Source organism: Cyanistes caeruleus, chromosome 1 (genome assembly GCF_971803275.1).
Source record: "Cyanistes caeruleus chromosome 1, bCyaCae1.hap1.1, whole genome shotgun sequence".
NCBI classification, from domain to species: domain Eukaryota; kingdom Metazoa; phylum Chordata; class Aves; order Passeriformes; family Paridae; genus Cyanistes; species Cyanistes caeruleus.
The window spans coordinates 1970255-1994853 of record NC_141701.1 but is presented as its reverse complement, the minus strand read 5'-3'; the positions used below and the strand labels follow the sequence as shown (position 1 = coordinate 1994853).

Sequence of the window (24599 nt, the reverse complement as noted above, 5' to 3'; positions counted from 1 at the left end):
GTTTGAGTTTCTAACCCCTTGATATTCCCAGAGCCAGGAGCAGATCAGGGCTTCCATCCCATTCTCTGGTGCCAGGGAGGGATCATGGTGCAGTTTTTTGGCTGGTTGAGCTCTTGAGCTCTTGAACTATGAGCCCATCGTTCTGGAATGTGGGCAGCATCCTCATGGATGTGGCTCTGACCACAGGGATGCAGCCATTCTCCCAGCCCCAGCAGGGTTAAAGTGGCATCACCTCATTCCCAAAAGTCCCTCCCCAGTGCTGCACATCCCACACCAGCTTCATCCTTGGTGACCTTGGTGCCAGCACGGCACCAGCTCCATCCCTGGAAATCATGGATGTCACCTCCCCACAGAAGTGACCCCGTGGTGGCTTCCACAGCTCCCCAGGACCACAGGGACCACAAAAAGCCACACCCCCCCCATTGCTCTGGCCACATTTATTTGGTTGCAGCCCTGCAGAGGTAACACGTGTCCCCACCACCTCCCACCCTCATCCAGGTTCTCCTAAAGCTGTCAGGATCCCCCTGTTCCTCAGAGGAGCTCGCTTTGGTCCCTGTCACCCCTCCTGTCCCAGAAGGGGCTTGTCCACTAGTCCTTGGCCATGTCACATGCCCGGTTGGTGGCCGCCTCCACGGCATCCATGACGGTGGCCCGGAGCGCTCCCTTCTCCAGCTGGTGCAGGGCGTAGATCGTGGTGCCCCCAGGCGTGCAGACGTCCCCCCGCAGCTTCGCCGGGTGTTCCCCCGTCTCCAGCAGCATCTTTGCTGCACCCTACGGGACACCAGGATACCAAGAAGGTGAGATTTGGGACTTCCCAAATCCCCCTCTCCATGTTTGGATAGCATCACCATTCCAACACCCCCATGGCGAGGGACTGTCCCACCGCTATGCCCTTCACCCTTCTGGTGGCCTCGTTTTTGCTTCCAAGAGGGGAAACTGAGGCAGAGGGGTATCCAGCACTTCCTCCCTCATCCTAATGGATGTTGTGGAGCCCAGGGGCAGGAGGGAAGGAGAGTGATGCTGGTGCGTGCCGAGGACTCACCAGCAGCGTCTGCGCCGCGATCCTGCTGGCCAAGGCGCCCGGCATTCCCATCTTCACCGCACCCTCGGCTAATGCCTCGGCAAACAGGTACACCTGGGAAGAGGAGAGTGTCCCAGGGTGAGCCTGGAGCAAGGGGAGAACCCCAAATCCCAGGACAGCGTCCCCTGTCCCCCTAGCTTACGTATGCCACGCCGCTGCCGCTGAGCCCGGTGTGGATGTCAATGTAGGATTCGGGGACCTCCTCACAGAGGCCACAGGAGGACAGGAGGCTCTTGAGGAGCGCGGCTTCCTCATCACCCGCGTTGCTGCCCCGGGAGAAGACCATGGCCCCTGCCTGCACCACGCAGGGCAGGTTGGGCATGATCCGCAGCACTTTGGTCCAGGGTGGGAGGAGCTGGGAAAAGATGGGGGTGGAAGAAGGGGTGCCAGCCCTGGGAAGTACCCGAGGGTGACTGGAGACACCGGTGGGTGTCACCCATCAGGCTGGCGGAGAAGTGAGGAGCACAGGGAGGGAGCCAGAGGTGCAGCCAGGTGGGGACAAGGCCACAGTGGTGTGTCCTGCATGGGCCTGGGTGCAAATGGAGGAGGAAGAGGAGGGAGGAAGAGGAAAGGAGGAACAGGAGAATTGTGTGGTGAAGAAGAAAGAAAAAGGAGAATGAGAGGAGAAGGGAAAAGGAGAAGGAGGACAAAGACAAGGAAAACAGAGCAGAGAAGGAGGAGGAGGAGGTGGAAGAGGAGGAAGAGAAGGAGGAGGAGAAGGAAAAGGAAAAAGAAAGGAGAGGAGGAAGAGGAGAGAAGGAGGGGAAGCAGAAGGAAAAAGAGAGGAGGAGCAGGAGAGAAGGGGAAAAGAAGGAGAAGGAGTCTCACCCGCTGCAGTGTCTGGATGGTGACACCAGCCACCAGTGACACAACGATGTGGTGGGACCCCACAGCGGGACGGATCTCCTCCAGGACACCCGGCAGGATGTGGGGCTTGGTGGCCAGGAAAACCAGGGTGCTCCTGTGCACCACTTCCAGGTTGCAGTGCGTGGTTCGGCAGCCCAACTCCTGCCCAGGGACAGGGAGAGGGATCACAGCCCAGCACCCCCAAAAACAGCATCCCAAAACCAGCACCCTCACAGAAACGGCACATCCAGAGGCAGGGCCACGGCCTGGGGACCTGCTCTGGTCACAAAGCCACCGAGACTGTGCCTGGATCTCACCCAGACCTGGCAAGGATGAGCCAAACCCCGGTGTGGGGGGTAAGGGTGCTCTGACCCCACAGGGAGGGACACCCCAACATCTCCCAGCCCAATGGCCCCACTCACCCGCCAAGCATCCAGGTTTTTGTCTGAGGGAGCGCTGGCCAGGATGTTGCTGGCTGGAACCTTCCCTTGGAGGACACAGGCAATGGGGTGAGCGGAAGCCCAGACACCCCGATTTCCACCGGGATGTGATTTTTCCAATCCCAGCACGATTCCACAGGGGGACATGGAGCAAAGGGGGCTGGGGATGGATCCTGCTGGTGTGGCTGGCACAGGCACCCACTTGTGCCAGGGTGCAGTGACAATGGAAGTGGCCCTATTGGGCAAGGCTGTCCCCGCACTGTGCTATGGAACAGGGACAATCTGGGACACGTGGGGAGCAGGGACTGGGCTGTGCCCTCACTATCTGTGGGATAGGGCTGTCCCAGTGTCCCCACACTGATGTGGGGGACAGGGACCCTGGGGGACTGGGACAGGACAGGGCTGTCCCCATGTCCCCACACTAATCTGTGGGACAGGGACACCAGGGAAGAGCAGGGTCCCCGGGGAAATGCGGCAGGAAAGGGCTGTCCCCATGTCCCTCGAGCACAGGACAGGAACCCGGGGAAGGGCTGGGACCTTGGGAATAGGCCAAGGTAGGGCTGTCCCCGTGTTCCTCCAATGGAGCACAGGGAACTGGGGAAGGGCTGGGACCTTGGGAACGGGCCAAGACAGGGTTGTCCCCACATCCCTGGAGGACAGGGACCCGGGGGTGGGCTGGGACTTTGGGAACAGGTCAGGACGCGACTGTCCCCATGCCCCTCCACTGGACAACAGGGAAGGGAGTGCAGGGAGCGTCCAGACGAGCGCTGTCCCCATGTCCTCCCACACTTCCCCGCACCGCAGGACGCGCAGGGACGCCGGGAAGGCGCCAGACCAGGACTGTCCCCATGTCCCCTCCCCTGCCCGTGTGTCACGGACCCTCCGGTCGCCCCCAGCCCGTACCTGCCTGCAGCAGCCCCCGGACGAGCCCTCCGGCCATGCGCCCGGCGCCCACGAACCCGACCCAAAGCTCGGACGCCTCCATGGCTGGGCGAGGCCACGCCCCCAGAGCCACACCCCCAGCGCTGATTGGTAGCGTTCAGTCACACCCTGCTCTCCTATTGGTTCGATCGCATTTAAGAGGCGGGGTAAAGAAGGAAAACCGCGCGTGCGCCGGCGCCACGTGGTTCGCGCAGGGCCACGCGTGGGGGTCCCGAAGGGAGTTCCTGACTCTTCCCAAACCTTCCCCGCAGCTCTTGGCGGAGCCCCGGCACCCCTGGGGCGACGGGAGGATCGCCACCAGGGGGTTGGGGACTAAATTTGGTGTGGGAGAAGTCCCCAAAGTTGTCCACTCCCCACTCTCCTCCCCCTCCCACCCGCCGGCATCCACGGGTTTATGTGGGGTACTGTCCGAGGCTGTGTCCCCTAATTAGTCCGTGGGTGTGGGAGCTGCTTCCCACTCCGTGGTGCTCCTCATCCTCTTGCCACAGTACCCTCACCCACCAGCATCCCTGGGACTATGGGAGGTTCCCTTAGTGGGGTGTATCCCCGAAATTTGGGGAGGGTGGTCCTGTAATTTGTCCATGAGTATGGGGGGCTTCTCCTCACCCTCTTTTCCCCACAGGACCGCTTCCATTCCCATCATGCTGCTCCAGAGCTCCTGGGCTGTGCTGCTCCTGTGCACCACTGCTGGGTTTTTGGGGTGGCTGGGCCTTGCTGCCTCCCCAAAGAAGGTGGGGATTCCCCCCTCGGAGCTGGGGTTCCCCCCACAAATCCCCCTCAAGACAGCCATGGGTCACAGCCAGGATGAAGCCACATCCCAGGAGATGTCACACCTGGACTCCTGTCACTGTCTGGTGGCTGTGGGACTCTCCCCAGCTGGGAAATTTGGATTCTGGGATCCCCTATCCTGGGCAGCCTCTTTGCTTGGTGTAGGTATGATTTCTGGGGGGTGAAGGCCAAATTCTGGGGTGAGTTCACACCTTTTTCCACATTTTACATCCGCAAACCCCCTCCTTTGTCCCCCCATCCCATGCTGGGAGCACCCAGGGGTGCCAAGGGGGTTTTGAGGTGTCCATGGGGAGAAACAGCATTCCCCCATCATCACCCCCCAATTTTTCACCTCAGGAGAAGCTCTGGGAGACCTGGATGAGGTCGGTGCTGGATGAGACCCCCATGGCCCAGCTCATGCAGGACATCGCCCACCAGATAGGTATGAGCTGGGGTTGGAACGCTGCCACATTCCCATATCCCACTCTGGGACTGATCCAACTTCTTTTCCCTCCCCACAGAGCATGTGAGCAGCAATGGGGCTGTGCAGCTCCAGGGAGGACACCAGGTTGTCCCATCCAACCTCCATCAGGAGCAGGAAAGAACTCAGGATATTCATCCCCAACCAGGTGGGAACACAGCAAATCCCATTCCCAGGTTTTTCACACCAGGGTGCATCTTCCCCAGCTCATCCCACTGCTGAGTCCATCTTTTCCATATGCAGAGAGCAACCTGGTCCTTCAGGAGGTGATGGAGAAGCTGCGGAAGGTCAACCAGAGCCTGGAGCTGATGCTGACGGTCTTGGAAGATGCACGAAGCCACCTGGAGCATCTCAAAGCCATCCCTGACCTGGATGGTGAGCAGGAATGGGTGCTGGAGGATTGATGGGAGCTGGCAAGTGCCAACATCAGGCTTTTCTTCCTCATCCCACAGGTCAGAGCCAAAGTGCCACCTCCTCCTGCATCCCACATGGCTCATACTTCATGCTCCTGCTTCTCCCACTGGTGCCAGCATCATTCCAGGCCATCCTTCTCCTCCTCCTCTTCCTCGTTGCCAGCGCCCTCAGCATTCCAGCAATGTCCACTCTTCTGCTCCTTGCTGTGGCAGGTGGGGATGAGTATGGGGACACCTGGTAGGGGACACACCACGCTGGGAGGGGCTCTGTCCTCTCCCACCCTCTTGTTTTCCCACAGGGCATTTGCTGGTGGCACCTGCCTGCCGTGGTATCAGAAGGATCTGGCCAGTTGTTCCCCAGGAAGAGCCCCGGTACCGTCTCACCTCCACCCCAGAAAGGTAGGAGATGGTTGAGGGAGGTGGCATGGAACCCTTGGGAGCTGCTGGGTCCCATCTTTGTTGTCTCACTCTGGATTTTCCACCCTGGAGACATCTGGGTCTCCCAAGTTCTCAGGAAGGGACAGGACACATCTTGGTGGCTTCCCTAAGGCTTTTGGACACCTCATCCCAATTCCTTCCCCCATTTCTGCTCAGATGTTCCATCCTGGCTATCCCATCCTTGCTGTCTCATCCTGGATTTCCCATCCTGTATGTTCAATCCTGGAGCCATCTGGCAGAGGTCTCCAGGGAAGGACAGGACACATCTTGATGGCTTTCCTATGGCTTTTGGGCATCTCATCCCAACTCCATGTCCTGTTTCTGCTCAGTGTCACATCCCTGGGTGTCTCATCCTGGAGCCATCTGGCAGAGGTATCCAAGAAAAGAGAGGACACAGGCCGATAGCTTTCCTATGTTTTTTTGGCTTGTCTTCCCAATTCCCTGCCCAAGTTCCGCTCAGAGAAGGGTGTGGAGAGGATGGAGAGATGCATGTCTCCATTGTGGTGGTGACACAGAAGCCACCAAGATGACAGGATTCCAGTTTTCCTTCCTCCCTCACAGGGAATGCGATATAGAGCTGCTACAAGAGGAACTGGACAGGATGGAGATGAGCTGCCTGCAAGGTGAGAGGTTCCCACAAGGTGGGAGGTGTGGTGGCTGTAGGACAGATCCAATGCCCTGACATGTCCCCATCTTGTGCTGGGACGTGTGTGTTATCCCAGAGTGTCCCCAAGCTCTGCCAGGGCATGTGCCAGCACCCCAGTGCCCCCATCTGCCACCTGGGGACAGGAGCACTGGGAGGGCATCTCCACCTCTGCCATGTTCTTGCAGAGTCCTCATACCTGGAGCAGCGCCAAGAGGTGACCAGGGACATTCCTGGATTCACTGGGCGAGTGTCACCTGACCCTGGTGGCCAGAGGACAACACCGAGCTCATGTGGGGTAAGATGCTGGGTGGGATGTCCCCATGTTGGTGTTGTTCCCCAAAATCTGCTCTTGGGGGCCAGCTGGGTCTCTGAGGGTCAGGTCCTCCAAGGCTGGGGTATCCTCACCATGGTGGCACCTCTGGGCATGGGACAGCCCACTGGGAGACTGACAGGGTTGGGGACATGACAACATAGGGAGAAATTTGGGGGTGGGTGTCCTGAAGGAAGGCCAAGACACCCCAGGGGACAAGGGACATCTGCAGGAGCCCCCTTCTTCCCAAACCAGGTGACACCAGAGCCGGTCATGGATGCTGGGAAGCTCTGGAAGCCCAAGCCCTGCAGCCCAAGAGCCAACATGTGAGCAGCAACCACCCAGAATGTCCCTTCTCCGTGACTTGGTGTCACCTCAGGGGGAGACCCCACTGCTGGCGGCTTCCTGGGGTGCCAACGAGTTTCTCCTCTGCAGGTCTCCATGCCAGGGGCTCACCAGGGCTGGGCAGTGGTGCCGGAAGAAAGCCATTCCCGGGCAGGAATTCTGCCACATCCACATCACTGGCAGTAGCTTGGCCATGAATTCACCCCCTCATTTTTGACCTTCTACTCCCTCACAGAGAGGTTTTAACCCTTTTTATGGTTATTCCAGATCTGGTGGAGAACATGGATGTCACTGGATGTGGGTACAGGGCAGATGTTCATTATCCCACCAGTTTTATGCTATTTGCATATATTTTAATAAATGCCACATTTACAGCTGCAATCTTTTCCATTCTTATCCTGAGATGGGGGGCTGTGGGATCATCCCCAAGAGCAGCAGCAAATTCCCTGCTGCCATTTCCATGCCCTGGAATCCTGATTGCCTTCTGTTTATTACACCTAATTGCAGGTCATTAGTGTAGCTCATTAACAGCTCAGAGCCACCACCCTCTTGGTCACAGCCACGGAGATGTGGCTCCAGTTGGCTCCTACTACTTGATTTGGGATGTTTTTGGGATGCCCCAACCTTCCTCCCCCCTGCCCTGGGCGTCCTGCGCCGCTCCCAGCAGTGGGGCAGGAATATGGGAGCTGCTCCCCAGGCTCCTGTTTTTGCTTTGGAAATGTCACTGTCACCCCCCCAGCCCCGTCCTCTGCCCCAGCAAAGGACAACCCTGAGTTGAAGAGGATGATCCCGGTGCCAGGTGATCCCAGTCCCGGTGCTGTCACTTCCTGGCAGTGGCATAGTTGGCGTTGAACCAGGCACAGGTTTCCTTCACAGCTGGGGAGGGAGAAAATGGGATGTGTTTGGGTATTAGGAATGGATTTTGGTCATAGAATCACAGGATGGGTTTGGGGACTGGGAATGGATTTTGGTCATTTAATCATAGGATAGGCTGGGTTGGAAGGGACTTTTTTTAGGTCTTATCCAACCACCAAGCAAGGAGACACCTCCTAAGAGACCAGGCTGCTCCATGCCCCATCCAACCTGACCTTGGATATTTCCAGGGATGGAGAAACCACCACCTCCCTGGGCAACCCATGCCAGTATTTCATCACCCTCATTCTTCATCGGGAAAGGGTGGACCACCTTGATGCCACCAAGGCTGATGGCATGGGGTAGGACCCCTGGTGTCTCCTGGAGACTCCCCTATCTCACCTTTCCTGAAAGGTGTGAACTGGAATCCGGGCAGGTACCGCCGGAGCTTGGCATTGCTGGCCGTCTTCTTGAACTGCCCATCTGACTTGGTGGTGTCAAACTGGGATGGGAAGGATTAAGGAGGAAAAACAGGTCTTGCTTTTGCTCCTTTGGTGTGAAGGATCCTCTGGATCATGGAATCTCTCAAGGGAGCTGGTGGGAAGAGGGGCTTAGCCTTTTGTGAAGGATACAACGAGCTCTCCCCTGAATTCCATGGCCTCCGCAATGGCCTCTGCCGCTTCCCGGATGGAGACTTCATCTTCTTCTCCCACTGTGGAGAAGGGAAGGATTATGGCTGTTCCCTCATGGAGAGGGGACTCCTGGGGAGAAGTCAGGGCTTACCTGACAAAATGATTGGTTCCACCTCATCGTATTCCCGCAGGACCCAAAGGAAAAGTCGGGCCAGGTCCTGTGGAAGAGCAGACAACTCTTGGAGGAGTCACTGATGTCCCCCAGCCCTCCCATCCAAAGGGGACACAACTCTGGGGATGGCCCAGGACAAGCCAGGGGGGTTCTGACCCCTCTGGGGTCCTGCCAGTGGGTCCTCCAGACCAATTCCCTGCTTCTCAAGGCCACACCTACCAGGGAATAGATGAACTGTCTCCTGGGCTTGCCCGTTCCCCAGACGGTCAGAGCAGAGCCGGACTCTGCAGGAGGAAGGAGCCATGACCACCAGAGCCACCTCTAACCACCCCACAGAGCAGGTGGGAAAGAAAAACCCCTCATTTCTCCCCCAAAAAATCCCTGGAAGTCCTGCCACCCTCACGTTTGGCCAGGTAGACCTTGTGGATGAGCCCAGGCAGGACGTGGCCGTCCTCAATGTTGAAGTTGTCGTGTGGCCCGAAGACGTTGGTGGGAATCACGGCAGTGAAACGTCGGCCGTGCTGCTCGGAATAACCCCTGGATGAGAGCAGGGAAGGGATGGTGGGTAGGCTGATGTGCCCCTAAAAAACCCCTAAAAGGTGGTGCTGTGCCCCAGCCAGCAGCACCTTCACTTGCTGAGCCCAGGTATCTCCCCGATTTCCACCTGGAAATCCTACTGGATTCACCTTGCCTTGAAACCTCCCATGTTCCCCATTCACCTATTTTGGACATCAATCATCCTCTTGGCATAGGAGTAGCCGAAGTTGGAGCTATGAGGTGGCCCGTTGTGGATCTGGGAATATCACAGCAGATAAATTAAGCAGAGCAGGGACTTTCCCTGGATTTTGTGTGGGAATGGGGATTCTCACCATGGTCTCATCAATGGGGTAGGTGGTCTTGTCCGGGAAGATGCAGGTGGAGAGGCAGGAGACCACCTTCTGCACCCCCAGCTCATGGGCTGAGTGCAGGACGTTGTCATTGATGTGGATGTTTGTCCTCTGGGAAAGGGGACGTTTATCAGGATCATGGGGTCAGGGATCCCCAAATCCCTTCACCAACAACTCATTAATAACTCCAGAAGCCACTGGAACTCTGGTTCGGCTCCGGGAGCAGAGCAAGCCACATCCCTGAGTGCCCATATCCCAATTTAGGGAGTGCAGCACCCACAGGGATCCTGACAGCAGGGACATTCCATGGATACTCACCCAAAAATCCAGGTTGGAGCGGAGGTTTTTGAAGAGGCCTCCAACCATGGCGGCCAGGTGGATGACGTGGGTGGGCTTGTGCCTCTCAAACAGGGCTTTGGTCTCGGAGCTGCTCCTGGAATGGGAAATTTTGGGATTCAATGGGGTCAGCAGGGCAAATTGAGGTGCTTCTGTGGAAAAACCCAATCCTAGGAAAAGAAATTTTGGGGTTTGGTGGGGGTAGGTTGGGGAGTTTCTAAGGAAAAATCCAGTCTTGGAATGGGAAAATTTGGGACTGGGTAAGGTCAACAGAACAAACTGGGGTCTTTCCAAGGAAAACCCAAATTCTGGGATGGAAAATTTGGGGTTCAGTGGGGTTGACAGAGCATACTGGGGTGTTTCAAATCCAGGGATAGGAAATTTTGGGGTCACCAGAGCAGACTGGGGCAATTCCAAGACAAAAAGCCCAGCCCTGGGATGGGAAAACTTGGGGTTCAGTGAGGTCAACAGAGCAGACTGGGGTCTTTTCAAGGAAAAACCAAATCCTGGGATGGGAAATTTTGGTGTTTGTTAGGATCAACAGAGCAGATTGGGTTGTTTCCAAGGAAAAATCAAACACTGGAATGGGAAAATTTGAGATTTGGTGGGGTTGACAGAGCAAATTGAGGTATTTCCAAGGAAAAAACACAATCCTGAGATGGGAAATTTTAGGGTCACCAGAGCAGACTGGGCAGATTCAGAGGAAAAACAAACCCTGGAATGGGAAATTCTGGGGTTTGTTGGGGTTGATAGAGCAAATTCCAGGGTTTCCAAGGAGAAACGCAACTCACGTCAAGTCAGCGTCTCGGGAGGACACGAAGATCCACTCTTCATCCAGCTGCCCCTCTCCATCAGCCACCACCTTCTCGATGGCTCTGCCCACCAAGCCGGTGCCACCTGTCACCAGGATGCGCTTGGTCACCTCCGTCATGGCCAAAACCCTGCAGGGAGGAGCTGGGAGGACAAGTTGGGATCACCTGGGGATGCACTCCAGGATGGACCACCCTGGTGTGAGCACTCACGAGCATCACCCACAGCCCAGGCAGGTGGGATTGTTTTTCTGGGGGAAAATTTCTGCCTTTCTGGCAAAAAGGGGAGCGGAAAAGGGGGTGTGTTTGGTTGTGATCGGGCTGAAACTCCTCAGCTGGAGGCCACCTGGGCCAGGGCCAGACCTGCCACGTGGCACTGCCCGGCCTCTGGAATGGGAGTGGCACCTGCACCCCCAGGTGGGTGCCCCGAATCTCCTTTTGCACCCCCAAATCGCCCCTCACATCCCAAATCTCTCCCTGCACCTCAGGGCTGCATCCCAGATCTATTCCTGAACCCTGAGTCTTCTGTCTGCACCTCAAATCTCACCCTGCACCCCAGATCTCCTTCTGTACCCCAAATCTTCCTCTGCACCCCGGGTCTGCACCCCAGATCTCCCCCTTAACCCCGAATTTCCCCCTGCACCCCAAGCCTTAGGTTTGCAGCCTAAACCTCCCCTGTACCCCAAATCCCAGGTCTGCACCCAGGATTGCATCCCACGCCTCCCTTGCCCCTCAAACCTCAGCACCATACCCCAAGTCCCAGCTCCGAAGCCAGTCCTAACCCCCCCCACCTCCCCTGAACCCCAAATCCCACTCCTGCATCCCCGCACCCCAATCTCCCCTCACCCCCTCCCGTCCCGCAGCGCGTCTCCCCTCCCAACCCACAACCTCCCGTCCCCCTGCCCGCCCTACCGTCCTGCCCCCGCACTCTGGGGACCCCCCGCTTCTCCTCCCCACCGGCCTGGGGGGGCTCCTGTCCCCCAAAATGTCCCGTAATGGGGTGAGGGGCGCGTCTCACCCTCGGCTGGATTCGGGGCCACTCGGGTGCGCTCGGCTACGCTCGGTTGAGTTCGGCTGCGCTCGGTTCGGTGCCGGCTCGGCTGTGTTCGGCTGTACTCGGCTCTGCTTCGTAGGGGCTCGGTAAGGTTCGGTTCCACTCGGCTCGTTGGGGGCTCGGCTGGATTCGGGGTCACTCGAGTTAGTTCGTTGGGGGCTCGGCTGAGTTCGGCTTCGCTCTACTCGGTTCGGCTGCGCTCGGCTTCTTCCGCCGCCGTCACCGGGCGCTGCCGCTTGGCTCGTCGGGAAATGTAGTCCATGCCCGGAAGCAGGGGAAAGGAGAGGGCGCAGGAGACGGGATTTTGGGAAAGGAAGAGGGATAAGGGAAGGGAGTGCAAGGCAGGAAGAGGTGCATGGGAAGAGAAGGGGATGCGGGTGGGGAAATAAGATACAGAGAAAAGGAGGGGTTGAAGGAAAAGGGGGTGCAGGGAAGGGAATGGAGATGCAGGGAAGGGAAGGGTGGATGGGAAGGGGATGCAGGGGTTTTAAGGGGGTTCATGGGAAGGGGTGCAGAAGCAAGGGAAGGGGTGCAGAAGCAAGGAAAGGGGTGCAGGGAAAGGGGGTTCCCAGGTCGTCGTTTTCCCCCCCGCCCCCCCCCCAAACGGGCTCATCAAAAGGGATTTCCATGTGAAAAGGTTTTAATCACTTTTAATGCACTTAAACTGAGATTAAAAATGAGCAGAGCTTTCCTGCAGGTGGGGGATGGTTTTGAAGACACCCCCTCCACCCTCACTTCCAGCTGGCTTTTCCTTCGGGATTTTTGTCAGGCAAAGGCAGGGCTTTGCTCTAAATTAAAATTTTGAAAGTGGAATTTAGGGAGACTCAGCCAGGAATTCCCACATTTCCTTCTGCCAAAGCAGATAGCCCCAGTGTAGAGGGGCAATAGAAAATTAGCTTTTCATTCCTTTTCTCCTGGGTGAGACCTGGAAATGTGCCCTTTTCCTTTGCGAAAGTCTCAGGGAAGGCTGAATCCTTGGGGACCTCCTTGCTTGGGAGTTGGGGGGTGTCATTTGCATATTAAAAGATGTTATCTTGTGCCTGTGTCCCCTGGAATTTCCCATCCCCTCTCCCAGCTGGCTGAGTCCCAGCATGTGCCCAGCCCTTCCAGGCCTTTCCCAGCTCCAAAATCCCACTCCCAGGAGCCTTGGTGTTGTTCCCACCCGATATTTTACAGGATCACCCATGGAGCCAGGGATGGACACTGAAGCTCCTTCTCCATGCCAGCTAATTCCATGTCTGTCCTGCATCCTCCACGAGACACTGAGGTTTGGCAAGAAGAAACCTCACGTTGATGTTGGGATGAGTCAGATCCAGCTACATCCACGCTTCCACCTCACTTCACAGTGAAATTATGGAATAAGAGGGTTTGGGTTGGAATAAAATCATTCCCACAAATAAAAATCATCCCATTCCAACCCCCTGCCATGGGCAAGGGCACCTTCCACTAGACAACACCAGGTTGCTCCAATGTAACCTTGAACACTCCCAGAGATGGGGGGGAAAAGCCAAGGAAGATTTTCCACGTGCTGGTGGGAGGATAAGATCTTCCTGCTGCCTCCTGCAAGTTTTGGGAGACTAATTAGGGATAAACCCGTGTTTCGACCAAGGAATTGCTGGGAGGTGGCGCAGCCAAGAGCTGCTGTGACAGCACTCGAATAACCACGGTGTTGCATTAAATGTAGTAATTTCGGAGCTTAAATATGCTAATTCTGGGGCTAATTACCAAAGAAATGTTGGAGCATGAGGGAAGATCACAGGGGAAAGGGATAAAGTTGCAGCGACCACATGGGACAGACTCGTTTGTTAATGAAATATCACCCAGGCTTCTGATGTTATCTAACAAGGCCTTGGGATTTGAGGATCAAAGCCCAGAGCAGACCCATTAGCTCATCTGGGCAGGGCGTCTGCGTGACATGATCCAGAGGACATCCCAGGACCTTCCAGCCGGCAGCTTGGGTGGCTTGGCCAAGTCCTGTCGGAGAACCGCTGCTTCATGTGAGTCGTTTCCGTCACGAAGCTTCCTTGTGGGTGACCTATTTCTCTGGAGCGGTTTTGGGTCCAGTCCCACTCCCTGCTTTGCCCTCCCCGTGCCTCATAGGAAAGTGGGGCAGATGGGTATGAGATTCCCGGGTGCTGCTTATGCCAGGTGGAAGCTGTCTGAGGATGATGCTTTATGGCTGCAGCCAAGCTCCAGGAGCCCAGGTGAGAGCTCTAAGCATCTCTTCCCCACTAAAACTTCAGCTTTAAAGCTCTTTTTTAGGGAGCAGCACACCAGCTTTTCCCACAGGATCGCCTGTGCCAGTTTCCATAGGGATTGCGGGTTGCTCCTCACAATGTACAGCCCTTTGCCAGTGGGAGTTATCCAAAAGCAAAGAGGGGAAAGTGGGATGGAGATGGGGGTGCTGGCCACAGATATTCCAAGAAACTCTGTTCATGGGATTGGGAGCAGCTGCTGCACGAGAATGTCCTTTCCACCATCATTTTTGATTTGGTCTTGTCAAGTCCAGTCCTCTGGAGGAGGGAGATGAACCTGCCACTGCTCCATGATGGGGTTTGGGGTTGTTCTGGGAGTGGAATCTTGGCTAGGTGGGTGTGAATCCCATGGAGAGACACTGGAAGAGATGCCACCTCTTCCACCCCATCCCACCTGCTTGGGGTCTCCTTGGATGAAGTGCAGAGAACTGGGCAGGGGGAAACCCAAGGGACTTGGATTTCCCAGGGTGGATAGGAGAGAGGAATGTGGGCACAGGACACTGTGTATATGGATCTGAGCCTCCTCCCAGTGTTCCCTGGAACCCACGTGAGCTGACTGTGCCCAAAAAAGAGCGTCTCTGGCGCAGGTTTGGGATGAGGCAGACATCCCGCTGGGTCTGGCTGCTTGGGCATGTCCCAGGACCTTGGGAAGGCGAAATCCTGCTCTTGTTTCTGTCCAAGTGTTGATGTCAAGCTGGATGAACTCCAAGGTGAATGAGTATTAGAGCATAGATTACTTAAATTTGTCTTTTTATGGGTTAGACTTTGCTTGAAGATGACCTGAAGTTCGTACCTCAAGGCCAACCAGGGGAAATGCACTCTTTACACTAAATCAAGAAATAAAAAGGCCAAACAGTTCCAAACCTATTCCCGCTCTCTTTTTCCAGCTCAGATGCAGGGGCTGTTTAGTTTTTGTTTTAGGGAAGGGCTTTGTTCCTCAGCAAACTTTTCCTCTTGGAACCAAATCTGAATCCAGCTGTGCATGGAGTTCTCCAGCTCTCTGGGCTCCAGCTGCTCCAGAGATGTTATTTTAATTTGCTTTTGATGAATATTTTAGTGCTGCCAAAAGCCCTGGAGACTTTGAACTCGTGTGTCAGCCCAGAGCTCACCTGTTTGCTGGGAGCCTTTGTACAGCAAAAAAAAAAAACACTTCAAAGGAGAAGAAAGAGTGAATGTCACTGGTGAGAAGCAATTTGGGGAGACCAAAGATCTTTATAACCCAAAAATCCGTATTGGAGTGTCAAAATCGGGAGGCATAGAGGCAGGAGGGTGGCACAAAGGACACCATCTCAGCAGGGTCACAGGCTTGTCCCTGCACCTTGTTCCCAGGTCTCCATGCTGTGCCTCAGGAATCCACAGTGACTTGGTGGGAGTCAAGCCATAATGGGGACATGCTTGGTGACCTCAGAGCAGAGGTTGGTGGCTTGGGGTCAGCAGCACGCATGATCCAGAGACTCTAAACAGGGAGGAAGGTGGTCTGGAGGCCCCCTTAATGGGACCTTGCAGTGAGGAAGGAAAGGGGGATATCCATCGAGGATCACTTGAATACCTCATAACAAGGTGAGATCCTGGCCTGGAGACTCCCAAGGAGGTGGAATGGGGACCCTGCAGCCAGATGGACAATGCAACAATGGCCATCACCTGGGTCAGCTGAGGAACTCACAGAAAGGGGTGTGATCACCTGGAAAGTCTGGTAAGCCAAGGCCCTTGAAGGAAGAGGGGACAAGAAAATGGGACCTTCTGTGGGTGGTCCTGGTACCTCTCTGAAAGTGAAGATGGTATCAGAGATTGCAGCTATTTATCCTGGGAGCAAAATATCTGTGCTGGGTGTAGCTGCAGAAGTCTGGCATAAGAAGAGGAGGCATCTGAGGCTTTGCCGTAGGAAAACTTTATTGAGGCAAAAGAATGAAGAAACAGGAGCAGCAAGTGGGAGGGATCCAATGTGAGGTTCAGGTAGGTCAGCCACCAGCTGATGCATTGCTTGCAGGAACCCTTGCCAGAACCCCAACATCATGGTGTCAGGGGTAATGCTGAGGGTCCTCAGCAGATGTAGCCGCCCCTTCTGCCATAGCAGCCCAGGCCTCCCAGCCCGTAGCCATAGCCCAGCCCATAGCCAAGGCCAAAGCCAAAGCCACCAGAGATGGGCTGTCCCTGGGCATTGAGCTCGCTACCAACAGCAGCCGAGGAGGTGGATCCAACGACGGTGTTCTGGGGGAAGGAGGTCATGATGGGTCCTGGCATGGTGACCAGCACAGGGGCAGGGTCGATGATGACACGGGAATCCTGGCATTGCAGGGCACAGGGCTCGTTGCAGCTGTTGGCCAGCGGGGTGGGTCCGCAGGGTTGGCAGAGGTTGTTGCAGGCCATGGTTGCGTTGAAGAGGGGACCTGGAAGAGAGGGGAGTGAGAAAGGATGGCGATGCTGGGTGCAAGGGGCAGTGATGCAGGAGGGTGAGGGAGTGTGGAGGCTGTTGTGGGGCTGTGGGGAGGCATGAGGGCTGCTGAGGCTGAGTCTGAGCATGCTGGAAGAGAGGGCCCAGGGGTGCAGGAGCAGGAGGGTCTGGGGTTTGAGGCTTACCTGGTTGTCAGCAGGAGCAGGAGGAGAAGGTGTGAGGAGAAGTGTGTGAGGGAGAGAGGCTCTGGGTCAGCTTTTATGCTGGTCCTGGAGGGGTGGGACAGCCTTGTCCCATGGCCTTAGGGCAATTTGCTGGTCTGGTGAGTCCTGAGGTGGGGAGTGTTTTCCTTCCCACAACTCTGCAGTGTCATGTCTGACTCTTGAGGCCATGACCTTGGCGGCAGCTTTTAAATGCTGGTATTAGAGACCAAAGGCTGCTGTTGATGTTGTTTATCTGAGTGGGCTGGAGACGTGTGACCCGAGCTTTGGAGAGGCGGGATGTCATCATCAGGGCTATGGTGTGCTATGGTTTTGTGGGTGTGTGGTGAAGAGCACCAAGCTCTTCTGCAACAGCCACATCAGGCTCATTTGGGCTATGCAGATCTTCTGGGGGTGACAGGTGTCCCCTTCCATCACAGTTTCTGTCACCTTGCCAGGTTGAGAAATTCCTAAACCTCTCTGTATTCCAGGCATTTCCCACTGGAGATGGGAAAGCAGTTCTTGTGATTTAGGGATGACACGAGCATTCTCCAAGGTCTTGTGTTGGTTGATACATAGCTGGTAAAGGATAAAAAGAAGGTACGTGAGGAGGAGTTGGAGGAACTGCAGACATTAATTTTGGAGAAAAAGAGGGCTGAACTTCTACAGTTACCTGAAAGGAAACCATAATTTCAGTTTACTCTGGCAAAGACTTGTGAATTGTAATGTGAGGAGTATTTTCCTTCCCACTACTCTGCAGTGTCATGTCCTGCTCTTGAGGCAGTGCCCATCTGTCCTTGGTGGCAGCTTTTAAGTGTGAGTCGGTATTTGGTGGATATTCTTAGAAGGTACATGTCAAAAAAAACAGACTATACAACAAAAGCTGAGGAAAAGTAAGGGTGTCATCAGTGAAGTCATTTTGTGGCAGTAGCATTGTTTAGTTTGTGGGTGTGTTGTGAAGAGGGGCCCCATTCCATCTCAGCCATGTCAGGCTGGTCTGGGCTTTGCAACTGTGCCGTGCATGAGGAGCTGCCCCTTCCATTGTGGTCATTCTTCCTTTAAAGTGTGAGTGTTTGAGAGCGAAGTCTGGTGTTGATGGTGAGTGTCAAAGGCACTGAAGATGTGACCAATATTTGGAGAGGTGTGGTGTCATCAGTGCGGTCACTCCATGGAACTCATGGTTATGGGTTTACAGATGTGTTGTGAAGAGGGGCTCCAAACTATCCAAGGACAGTCAGGCTGCTTTGGGCTCTGCATCTGTGCCAGGTGTGAGTACCTGTAGTCTTCCATTCCATGTGAGCAGTGGGAGAGTTGCGTTGTCAGCAAGTTGGCAGATGGTGGAGTGTCTGATGTCACACTTGGCTGTGCTGCCAGGCAGAGGAGTCTGGAGTCTAGGGCTGAAAGGAACCTCCTGTATTTCAAGAACAGGAAAGGTGAAGTTCTGTATCTGGGCAGAAATGGCATTGGGCCTCAGGTCATGCTGTGGACTGATAGACTGGAAAGCGGCTGGTGGAGAGCACTGAAACCACAAAGTTGCAGTAGAACTTGACTTCAAAGGATGTCCCCAGTGTCCAAGGCAGATTTCTGAAAACTGTTGCCATGAAGTTGTTAGAGGTGGCCGTTCCATCTCTTTAGAGCACTGGTGAGATCCCATGTGGAGTGGTGTGGGCAGTTCTGGCCCCCACAGGTAAAGAAGCACAAAAGTGGGGGGTGAAAAAAGACCAGTTGAGGGCCACCAAATATTCAAGGACTGGAGAATGTTTGCTAGAGGAGAGACTGAGAGAGCTGGGATTCTGAGGAGACAAGGATGGGCAGGGGGATGTCAGGAGTTTGTGGTAGAAAACCTGTTCTCAGCAGAGCCCGCATGGAGGAAAAGGGGGCAGGGGCACAAATGAAAATGGATGGAATTCTCTGGGCAAAGGAAGCAAGAATTTTTCAGTGTGCGTGCATGGCTACAGAGTGTAATGAACAATGGGGTTCCTTTTCTATGATGTCCAAAACTGCACTGGCCACACTCCTGGAAACCCTACTCTTGCTGGGACTGCCTGAGCAAGGGGGATGGAAGCATTTGCACTCTGGAGTTGCTGCCCAAGAACATGATGTTATTGATCTGTTTGCAGGGAAGACTCAAGAGTGCTGCTGGGAAGAGAATGTTTCAAGTGCGTGCTATAATTGTGTGATTTTGGCAGAGCAGTGCCCAGGAGAGACACATTGTTGTGTCAAGGTGTTCGGTGTATCAGGTGATGGGCTTGTGTCCTGTTCTGGAAGGTCCCCCTGTCCTCTATTTCCTGTGTCCGTGTCGGTTGTTACTGTTGGTGAGATATTTGCTAAGAATGGTTCTTTCCTACTTTTATGTCCATCATAATGTTTGAGTGCTGGCATTGCACATGATGATGATGTGAGATCATTGGAATTCCAAAAAAAAGAGGAGGCAACTCAGATTCTGATGCAAGGAAAATTTATTGAAATGAAAGAATGATGGGAAAGAGGAAGCTGAAGGAATTGGGTGTGAGGTACCATTAGAGCGACCATCAGCCCAGGTGCTTCTTGCAGGAGATATTGTCACCACACTGAGCTGGTGATGTCAGGGGTGGTGCCGAGGTCCCTTAGCAGATGTAGCCACCCCTTCTGCCATAGCAGCCCAGGCCTCCCAGTCCATAGCCAAGGCCAAAGCCAAAGCCACCAGAGATGGGCTGTCCCTGGGCATTGAGTTCGCTACCAACGGCAGCCGAGGAGGTGGATCCGACGACGGTGTTCTGGGGGAAGGAGGTCATGATGGGTCCTGGCATGGTGACCAACACAGGGGAAGGGTTGATGATGACGCTGGAGTTCTGGCATTGCAGGGCACAGGGCTCGTTGCAGCTGTTGGCCAGCGGGGTGGGTCCGCAGGGTTGGCAGAGGTTGTTGCAGGCCATGGTTGTGGTGTAGAGGATTCCTGGAGGAGAGGGGAGTGAGAAAGGACAGGGGTGTGGGGTGCGGGGTGGAGATGTGTCAGCAGGTTGAGAGAGTGTGGTGGCTGTTTTAGGGCTGTGAGGAGGCGTGAGGGCTGCTGAGGCTGGGGCTGAGCATGCAGGAAGAGAAGGGCATGAGGTGCAGGAGCAGGAGGCTCAGGGGTTTTAGGCTCACCTGGTTGTCAGCAGGAGCAGAAGGCGTGAGGAGAAGTGTGTGAGGGACAGAGGTGCTTTGCTGGCTTTTATGTTGGTTCTGGAGGGGTGGGACAACCTTGTCCTGTGGCCTTGGGGCATTTTGCAGGTAACATTTCCTGGCTGTCTCAGAATGATGGGTCATGTGGTGGGGAGTGTTTTCCATCCCACAACTCTGCAGTGTCATGTCCTGCTTTTGAGTCCGTGTCCATCTGACCTTGACGGCAGCTTTTAAATGCAAGTATTAGAGACCAAATGCTGTTGATGATGATGTTTTTTGTGGACGGCTGTGGACATGACCAGAGCTTTGGCGAGTGAGGTGTCATGAGTGAAGTCACCCCATGGCCCTGGTGTGCTGTGGTTTGTGGGTGTCTTGTGGAGAGGGTCCTCATTCCCCAAAAGCCAAGTCAGGTTCATCTAGGCTTTGGAGATCTTTTGTGAGTGACAGATGTCCTTTTCTATCTCATTCTCTCGTTCCCTATCCTGTTGGCAACTTTCTAAATTCGGCTCTATGCCAGGCTTTTCCTACTGGATATAGGAAAACAATCCCTGTGACGCCTCCCCGGCTGTCCAATGGCTTGTGTTGTTTCATCCATAGAGAGGGTCTCATTTGGGCCCTGCAAGGTGAGACTGAGGGGTCCCATTGGTGGGCACTGAGTGAAAATGTGTAGGGTAAAGTGGCGTTGGATAAGAATAAGACATGTGAGGAGCAGTTGGAGACACTGCAGATATTCACTTTTGAGAAAAATGGGGTTGAACTTGTTATTCCCTACAGGAACCTGAAAAGAAATTCTAACCTTAGTTTTGACTAGCATAGATTTGTGAATCATGATGTGGGGAGTGTTTTCCTCACCACAGCTGTACAGTGTCATGTCCTGCTCTTGAGGTCATGTCCATCTGACTTTGGCAGTTGCTTTTAAGTGAGAGTTGCTATTTGGGATGATTTGCTTGGAAGGTGCATGTCAGAGAAACCAGAATATACAACAAAAGCCGAGTAAAAGTACATGTGTCATCATGGAGGTCATTTTGTGGCAGTAGTGTGGTTTAGTTTGTGGGTGTGCTGTACAGAGGGGCCCCATTCCACTGCAGCCATGTCAGGCTGGTCTGGGCTTTGCAGCTGTGCCGTGCATGAGGAGCTGCCCCTTCCATTGCGGTCATTCTTCCTTTAAAGTGTGAGTGTTTGAGAGCAAAGTCTGGTGTTTTCAAAGATGATGAGTGTCAAAGGGGACTGAAGACGTGACCAATATTTGGAGAGGTGCAGTGTCATCAGTGAGATCAACATGATGGAACTCATGGTTATGGGTTTACGGATGTGTTGTTAAGTGGAGCCGCAAACTATCCCAGGTTGGCCAGGCTGTTCCTGGCTTTCTATCTGTGCCAGGTGTGAGCACCTGGACTCTTCCATTCCATGCGGGCAGTGGGAGAGTTGCCTCCTCAGCAAGTTGGCAGATGGTGGACTGGCTGAGGCACCACTTGGTCATTCCACCAGTCAGATGTGTCTGGGGTCTCATGGTGAAAGGAATCTCCTGCATTTCAAGATCAGAATAGGTGAAATTCTGCATCTGGGCAGGAATGGCATTGGGCTCTGGATCATGCTGTTGACCGAGAGAGTGGAAAGCAGCTGTTGGAGAACACAGAAATCACAAGGTCACAGTGCAGCTTTATTTCAAAGGATGTCAGCCATCCTCCAAGACAGAATTCTGAAACTTGTTGTCATGAATTTGAGAGAAGTGGCTGTTCCTCTCTTTAGAGCACTGGTGAGATCCCATGTGGAGTGGTGTGGACAGTTCAGACCTCCACAGGTGAAGAAGCACAAAAGTGGGTGGTGAAGGAAGACCGTTTGGTGGCCACCAGAGACCATTTGGGGGCCACCAGATAGTGCCAGGGCTGGAGAATGTTTGCTAGAGGAGAGACTGAGAGAGCTGGGATTCTGAAGAGACAAAGATGGGCAGGGGGATGTCATGAGTTTGTGAGGGCCCAGCTGTTCTCAGCAATGCGTATCTTAAATGAAAGAGGGCGAAAGCAAAAATGAAAGTGGATGGAATTTCCTGGGCAAAGGAGGCAAGAATATTTCAGTGTGTGGATGCTCACAGAGTGTAAGAGACAACAGGGTGTCTTTTCTTCAATGTCCAAAACTGCACTGGCCACAGTCCTGGAAACCCTACTCTTACTTGAGGCTGCTTGAGGAAGGGGGCTGGAATCATATGCACTCTGCAGATGCTGCCCAAGTGCATGATGTTATGCCCTGTTTGCTGGGAGGACTCAAGAGTGCAGCTGGGAAGAGAATATTTCAAGTGTGTGCTGGCATGGAGTGATTTTGGCAGAACAGTGCCCAGGAGAGAATTGTTGTGTCAAAGCCTTTGGTGTATCAGGTGATGGGCTTGTGTCATGTTCTGGAAGGTCCCCCCTTGTCCTCTGTTTCCTGTGTCAGTGTTGGTTGTTACTGGTGGGGAGATATTTGCTAAGAACCGTCCTTTCATCCTTTTATATCCATCATAATGGTTGAGTGCTGGCATTACACGCCGTGAGGATGTGAGATCACTGGAATTCCAAAAGAAGAGGAGGCAACTCAGGTTCTGATGCAAGAAAAATTTATTGAGGTACTAGAATGATGAGAAAGAAGAAGCTGAAGGAATTGGGTGTGAGGTACAAGTAGACTGACCATCAGCCCAGGTGCTTTGCTTGCAGGAGCTGTTGCCAGAACTGAAAGCTGGGGTGTCAGGGGTGGTGCTGAGGTCCCTTAGCAGATGTAGCCACCCCTTCTGCCATAGCAGCCCAGGCCTCCCAGCCCGTAGCCAAGGCCAAAGCCAAAGCCACCAGAGATGGGCTGTCCCTGGGCATTGAGTTCGCTACCAACGGCAGCCGAGGAGGTGGATCCGACGACGGTGTTCTGGGGGAAGGAGGTCATGATGGGTCCTGGCATGGTGACCAGCACAGGGGAAGGGTTGATGATGACGCTGGAGTTCTGGCATTGCAGGGCACAGGGCTCGTTGCAGCTGTTGGCCAGTGGGGTGGGTCCACAGGGACGGCAGGAGTCGTAGCAGGCCATGGGTGTGGTGTGGAGGGTCCCTGGAAGAGAGGGGGTGAGGCTGGGCAGGGGTGAGGGATGCAAGGGGTGGAGATGTGTTAGCATGTTGAGAGAGTGTGGAGGCTGTTGTGGGGCTGTGGAGAGGTGTGAAGGCTGCTGAGGCTGGGGCCAAGCATGCTCAAAGAGAGGGCCCAGGGTTGCAGGAGCAGAAGGCTCAGGGGTTTGATTCTCACCTGGTTGTCAACAGGAGCAGAAGTCGTGAGGAGAAGTGTGTGAGGGACAGAGACTCTGGGCTGGCTTTTATGCTGGTTCTGGAGGGGTGGGACAGCCTTGTCCCTTGGCCTTGGGGCATTTTGCAGGTAGCATTTCCTGGCTGTCTCAGAATGATGGGTCATGTGGTGGGGAGTGTTTTCCATCCCACAACTCTGCACTGTCATGTCCTTCTTTTGAGTCCGTGTCCATCTGACCTTGACGGCAGCTTTTAAATGCAAGTATTAGAGACTAAAGGCTGTTGATGATGATGTTTTTTGTGGAGGGCTGTGGACATGACCAGAGCTTTAGACAGGGAGATGTCATCAGTGAAGTCACCCATGGCCCTGGTGTGCTGTGGTTTGTGGGTGTCTTGTGGAGAGGGTCCTCATTCCCCAAAAGCCAAGTCAAGCTCCTCTGGGCTTTGGGGCTCTTCTGCTGTTGACCGATTTCCTCTTCCATCACATCCTCTCCCTTCCTATCCTGTTGGCAACATTCTAAATCCAGCTATATGCCAGGCCTTTCCTGCTGGATATGGGAACACAATCCCTTTGACGCCTCCCCTGCTGTCTCAGATGGCTTGTGTTGGTTCATCCGTAGCGAGGGTCTCAGCTGAGCCCTGCAAGGTCAGACTGAGGCATTCCATTTCTGGGCTCTGAGTGAAATCTGGAGATGAAATGTGGTGCAGAATAAGAAGACGACTTGTGAGGAGCAGTTGGAGGAACTGCTGAAATGCACTTTTGAGAAAATGAGGGTTGAACTTGTTACTCCTCACAGGTGCCTGACCAGAAATTGTAATTTTGGTTTTGACAAGCATTGGTTTGTGAGTTGTGATGTGGGGAGCATTTTCCACACCAAAGTTCTTCAGTCTCATGTCCTGCTCTTGAGGTAGGGTCCATTTTTCCTTGGTGGCAGCTTTTAAGTGTGAGTTGGTATTTGGGAGGGTTTGCTAGGATGGTGCATTTCAGAGAAATCAGAATATACAAGAAAAGCCTAGGAAAAGTATGGGTGTCATCAGTGAGGTCATTTTGTGGCAGCAGTGTGGTTTAGATTGTGGGTGTGTTGTGAGGAGGGGCCCCATTCCATCTCAGCCATGTCAGGCTGCTCTGGGCTTTGTAACTGTGCCGTGCATGAGGAGCCGCCCCTTCCATTGCGGTCGTTCTTCTTTTAAAGTGTGAGTGTTTGAGAGCAAAGTCTGGTGTTGATGACCAATATTCGGAGAGGTGCAGTGTCATCAGTGAGGTCAACGTGTGCAACTGACGTTTTTGGTTTTATCTGTGTGTTGTGGAGAGAGGCCCCAAACTCTCCAGGTCGGTGAGGCTGGTTCAGGCTTTGCATCTGTGCCAGGTATGAGCACCTGGAGTCTTCCATTCCATGTGAGCAGTGGGAGAGTTGCCTCCTCAGCAAGCTGGCAGATGGTGGAGTGTCTGAGGCACCACTTGGTCATTCCACCAGTCAGATGTGTCTGGAGTCAAAGGGTGAATGGAATCCCCTGCATTTCAAGAGTGGAAAGTGTGAAGTTCTGCATCTGGACAGGAATGGGATTGGGCCCCAGTTCGTGCTGTGGATTGAGAGGCTGGAAATTGGCTGCTGGAGAATAAAGAAACCAGAAGGTCTCAGTGGAGCTTTTCTTCAAAGGACATCCTCCATTTCTAAGACCGAATTCTGGAAATTGTTGCCATGAAGTTGTTAGAGGTGGCCGTTCCTTTCCTTAGAGACCTGGTGAGATCCCATGTGGAGTGGTGTGGACAGTTCTGGCCTCCACAGGTGAAGAAGCACAAACGTGGATGGTGAACAAAGACTGGTTGAGGGCCACCAAATATGCAAGGGCTGGAGAATGTTTGCTAGAGGAGAGACTGAGAGAGCTAGGATTCTGAGGA

At 54.2% G+C, this 24599-nt stretch overlaps 5 protein-coding genes and 1 pseudogene across 9 annotated transcripts; 1 reads left to right on the top strand and 5 right to left on the bottom strand.

Moving 5' to 3' along the window:
* Nucleotides 1-422: 422 nt before the first annotated feature.
* Nucleotides 423-3488, bottom strand: PYCR3 (pyrroline-5-carboxylate reductase 3). Its single transcript, XM_023921634.2, has 6 exons — nt 3271-3488; nt 2350-2414; nt 1910-2089; nt 1224-1436; nt 1043-1135; nt 423-771 (listed from the first exon to the last, which is right to left on the bottom strand). The coding sequence occupies exons 1-6, from the start codon at nt 3350-3352 to the stop codon at nt 589-591; spliced, it is 816 nt and encodes a 271-aa protein (XP_023777402.1). The 5' UTR covers nt 3353-3488; the 3' UTR covers nt 423-588.
* On the top strand, nt 3453-7091 carry LOC111925094 (uncharacterized). Of its 4 annotated transcripts, none has more exons than XM_086876548.1 (11): nt 3453-3630; nt 3932-4040; nt 4435-4519; nt 4599-4706; nt 4802-4933; nt 5011-5184; nt 5271-5370; nt 5971-6032; nt 6241-6350; nt 6621-6691; nt 6801-7091. In XM_086876548.1, exons 2-11 carry the CDS (start codon nt 3951-3953, stop codon nt 6925-6927), a joined length of 1059 nt encoding a protein of 352 aa, XP_086732674.1. In that variant the 5' UTR covers nt 3453-3630; nt 3932-3950; the 3' UTR covers nt 6928-7091. The 4 variants fall into 4 exon arrangements, with proteins under 4 accessions (XP_086732674.1, XP_086732683.1, XP_086732691.1 ...); XM_086876557.1 differs by having other exon boundaries at nt 3472-3710; XM_023921450.2 differs by having other exon boundaries at nt 3478-3613.
* Nucleotides 7042-11680, bottom strand: GFUS (GDP-L-fucose synthase). 2 transcript variants are annotated; one of them, XM_086876575.1, is made up of 11 exons: nt 11417-11680; nt 10381-10543; nt 9572-9686; nt 9236-9364; nt 9086-9159; nt 8770-8903; nt 8586-8650; nt 8346-8412; nt 8195-8274; nt 7965-8064; nt 7042-7586 (listed from the first exon to the last, which is right to left on the bottom strand). In XM_086876575.1, the coding sequence occupies exons 2-11, from the start codon at nt 10518-10520 to the stop codon at nt 7531-7533; spliced, it is 960 nt and encodes a 319-aa protein (XP_086732701.1). In that variant the 5' UTR covers nt 10521-10543; nt 11417-11680; the 3' UTR covers nt 7042-7530. The 2 variants fall into 2 exon arrangements, with proteins under 2 accessions (XP_086732701.1, XP_086732708.1); XM_086876582.1 differs by having other exon boundaries at nt 11311-11470.
* Nucleotides 11681-15747: 4067 nt separating this feature from the next.
* Nucleotides 15748-16074, bottom strand: LOC111942089 (feather beta keratin-like). Its single transcript, XM_023945285.2, has one exon. It carries the CDS (start codon nt 16072-16074, stop codon nt 15748-15750), a length of 327 nt encoding a protein of 108 aa, XP_023801053.2.
* Nucleotides 16075-18905: 2831 nt separating this feature from the next.
* Nucleotides 18906-19214, bottom strand: LOC111942061 (feather beta keratin-like). Its single transcript, XM_023945247.2, has one exon. It carries the CDS (start codon nt 19212-19214, stop codon nt 18906-18908), a length of 309 nt encoding a protein of 102 aa, XP_023801015.2.
* A 2968-nt stretch (nt 19215-22182) lies between these two features.
* LOC111942094 (feather beta keratin pseudogene) lies at nt 22183-22491 on the bottom strand (annotated as a pseudogene).
* Nucleotides 22492-24599: the final 2108 nt, after the last annotated feature.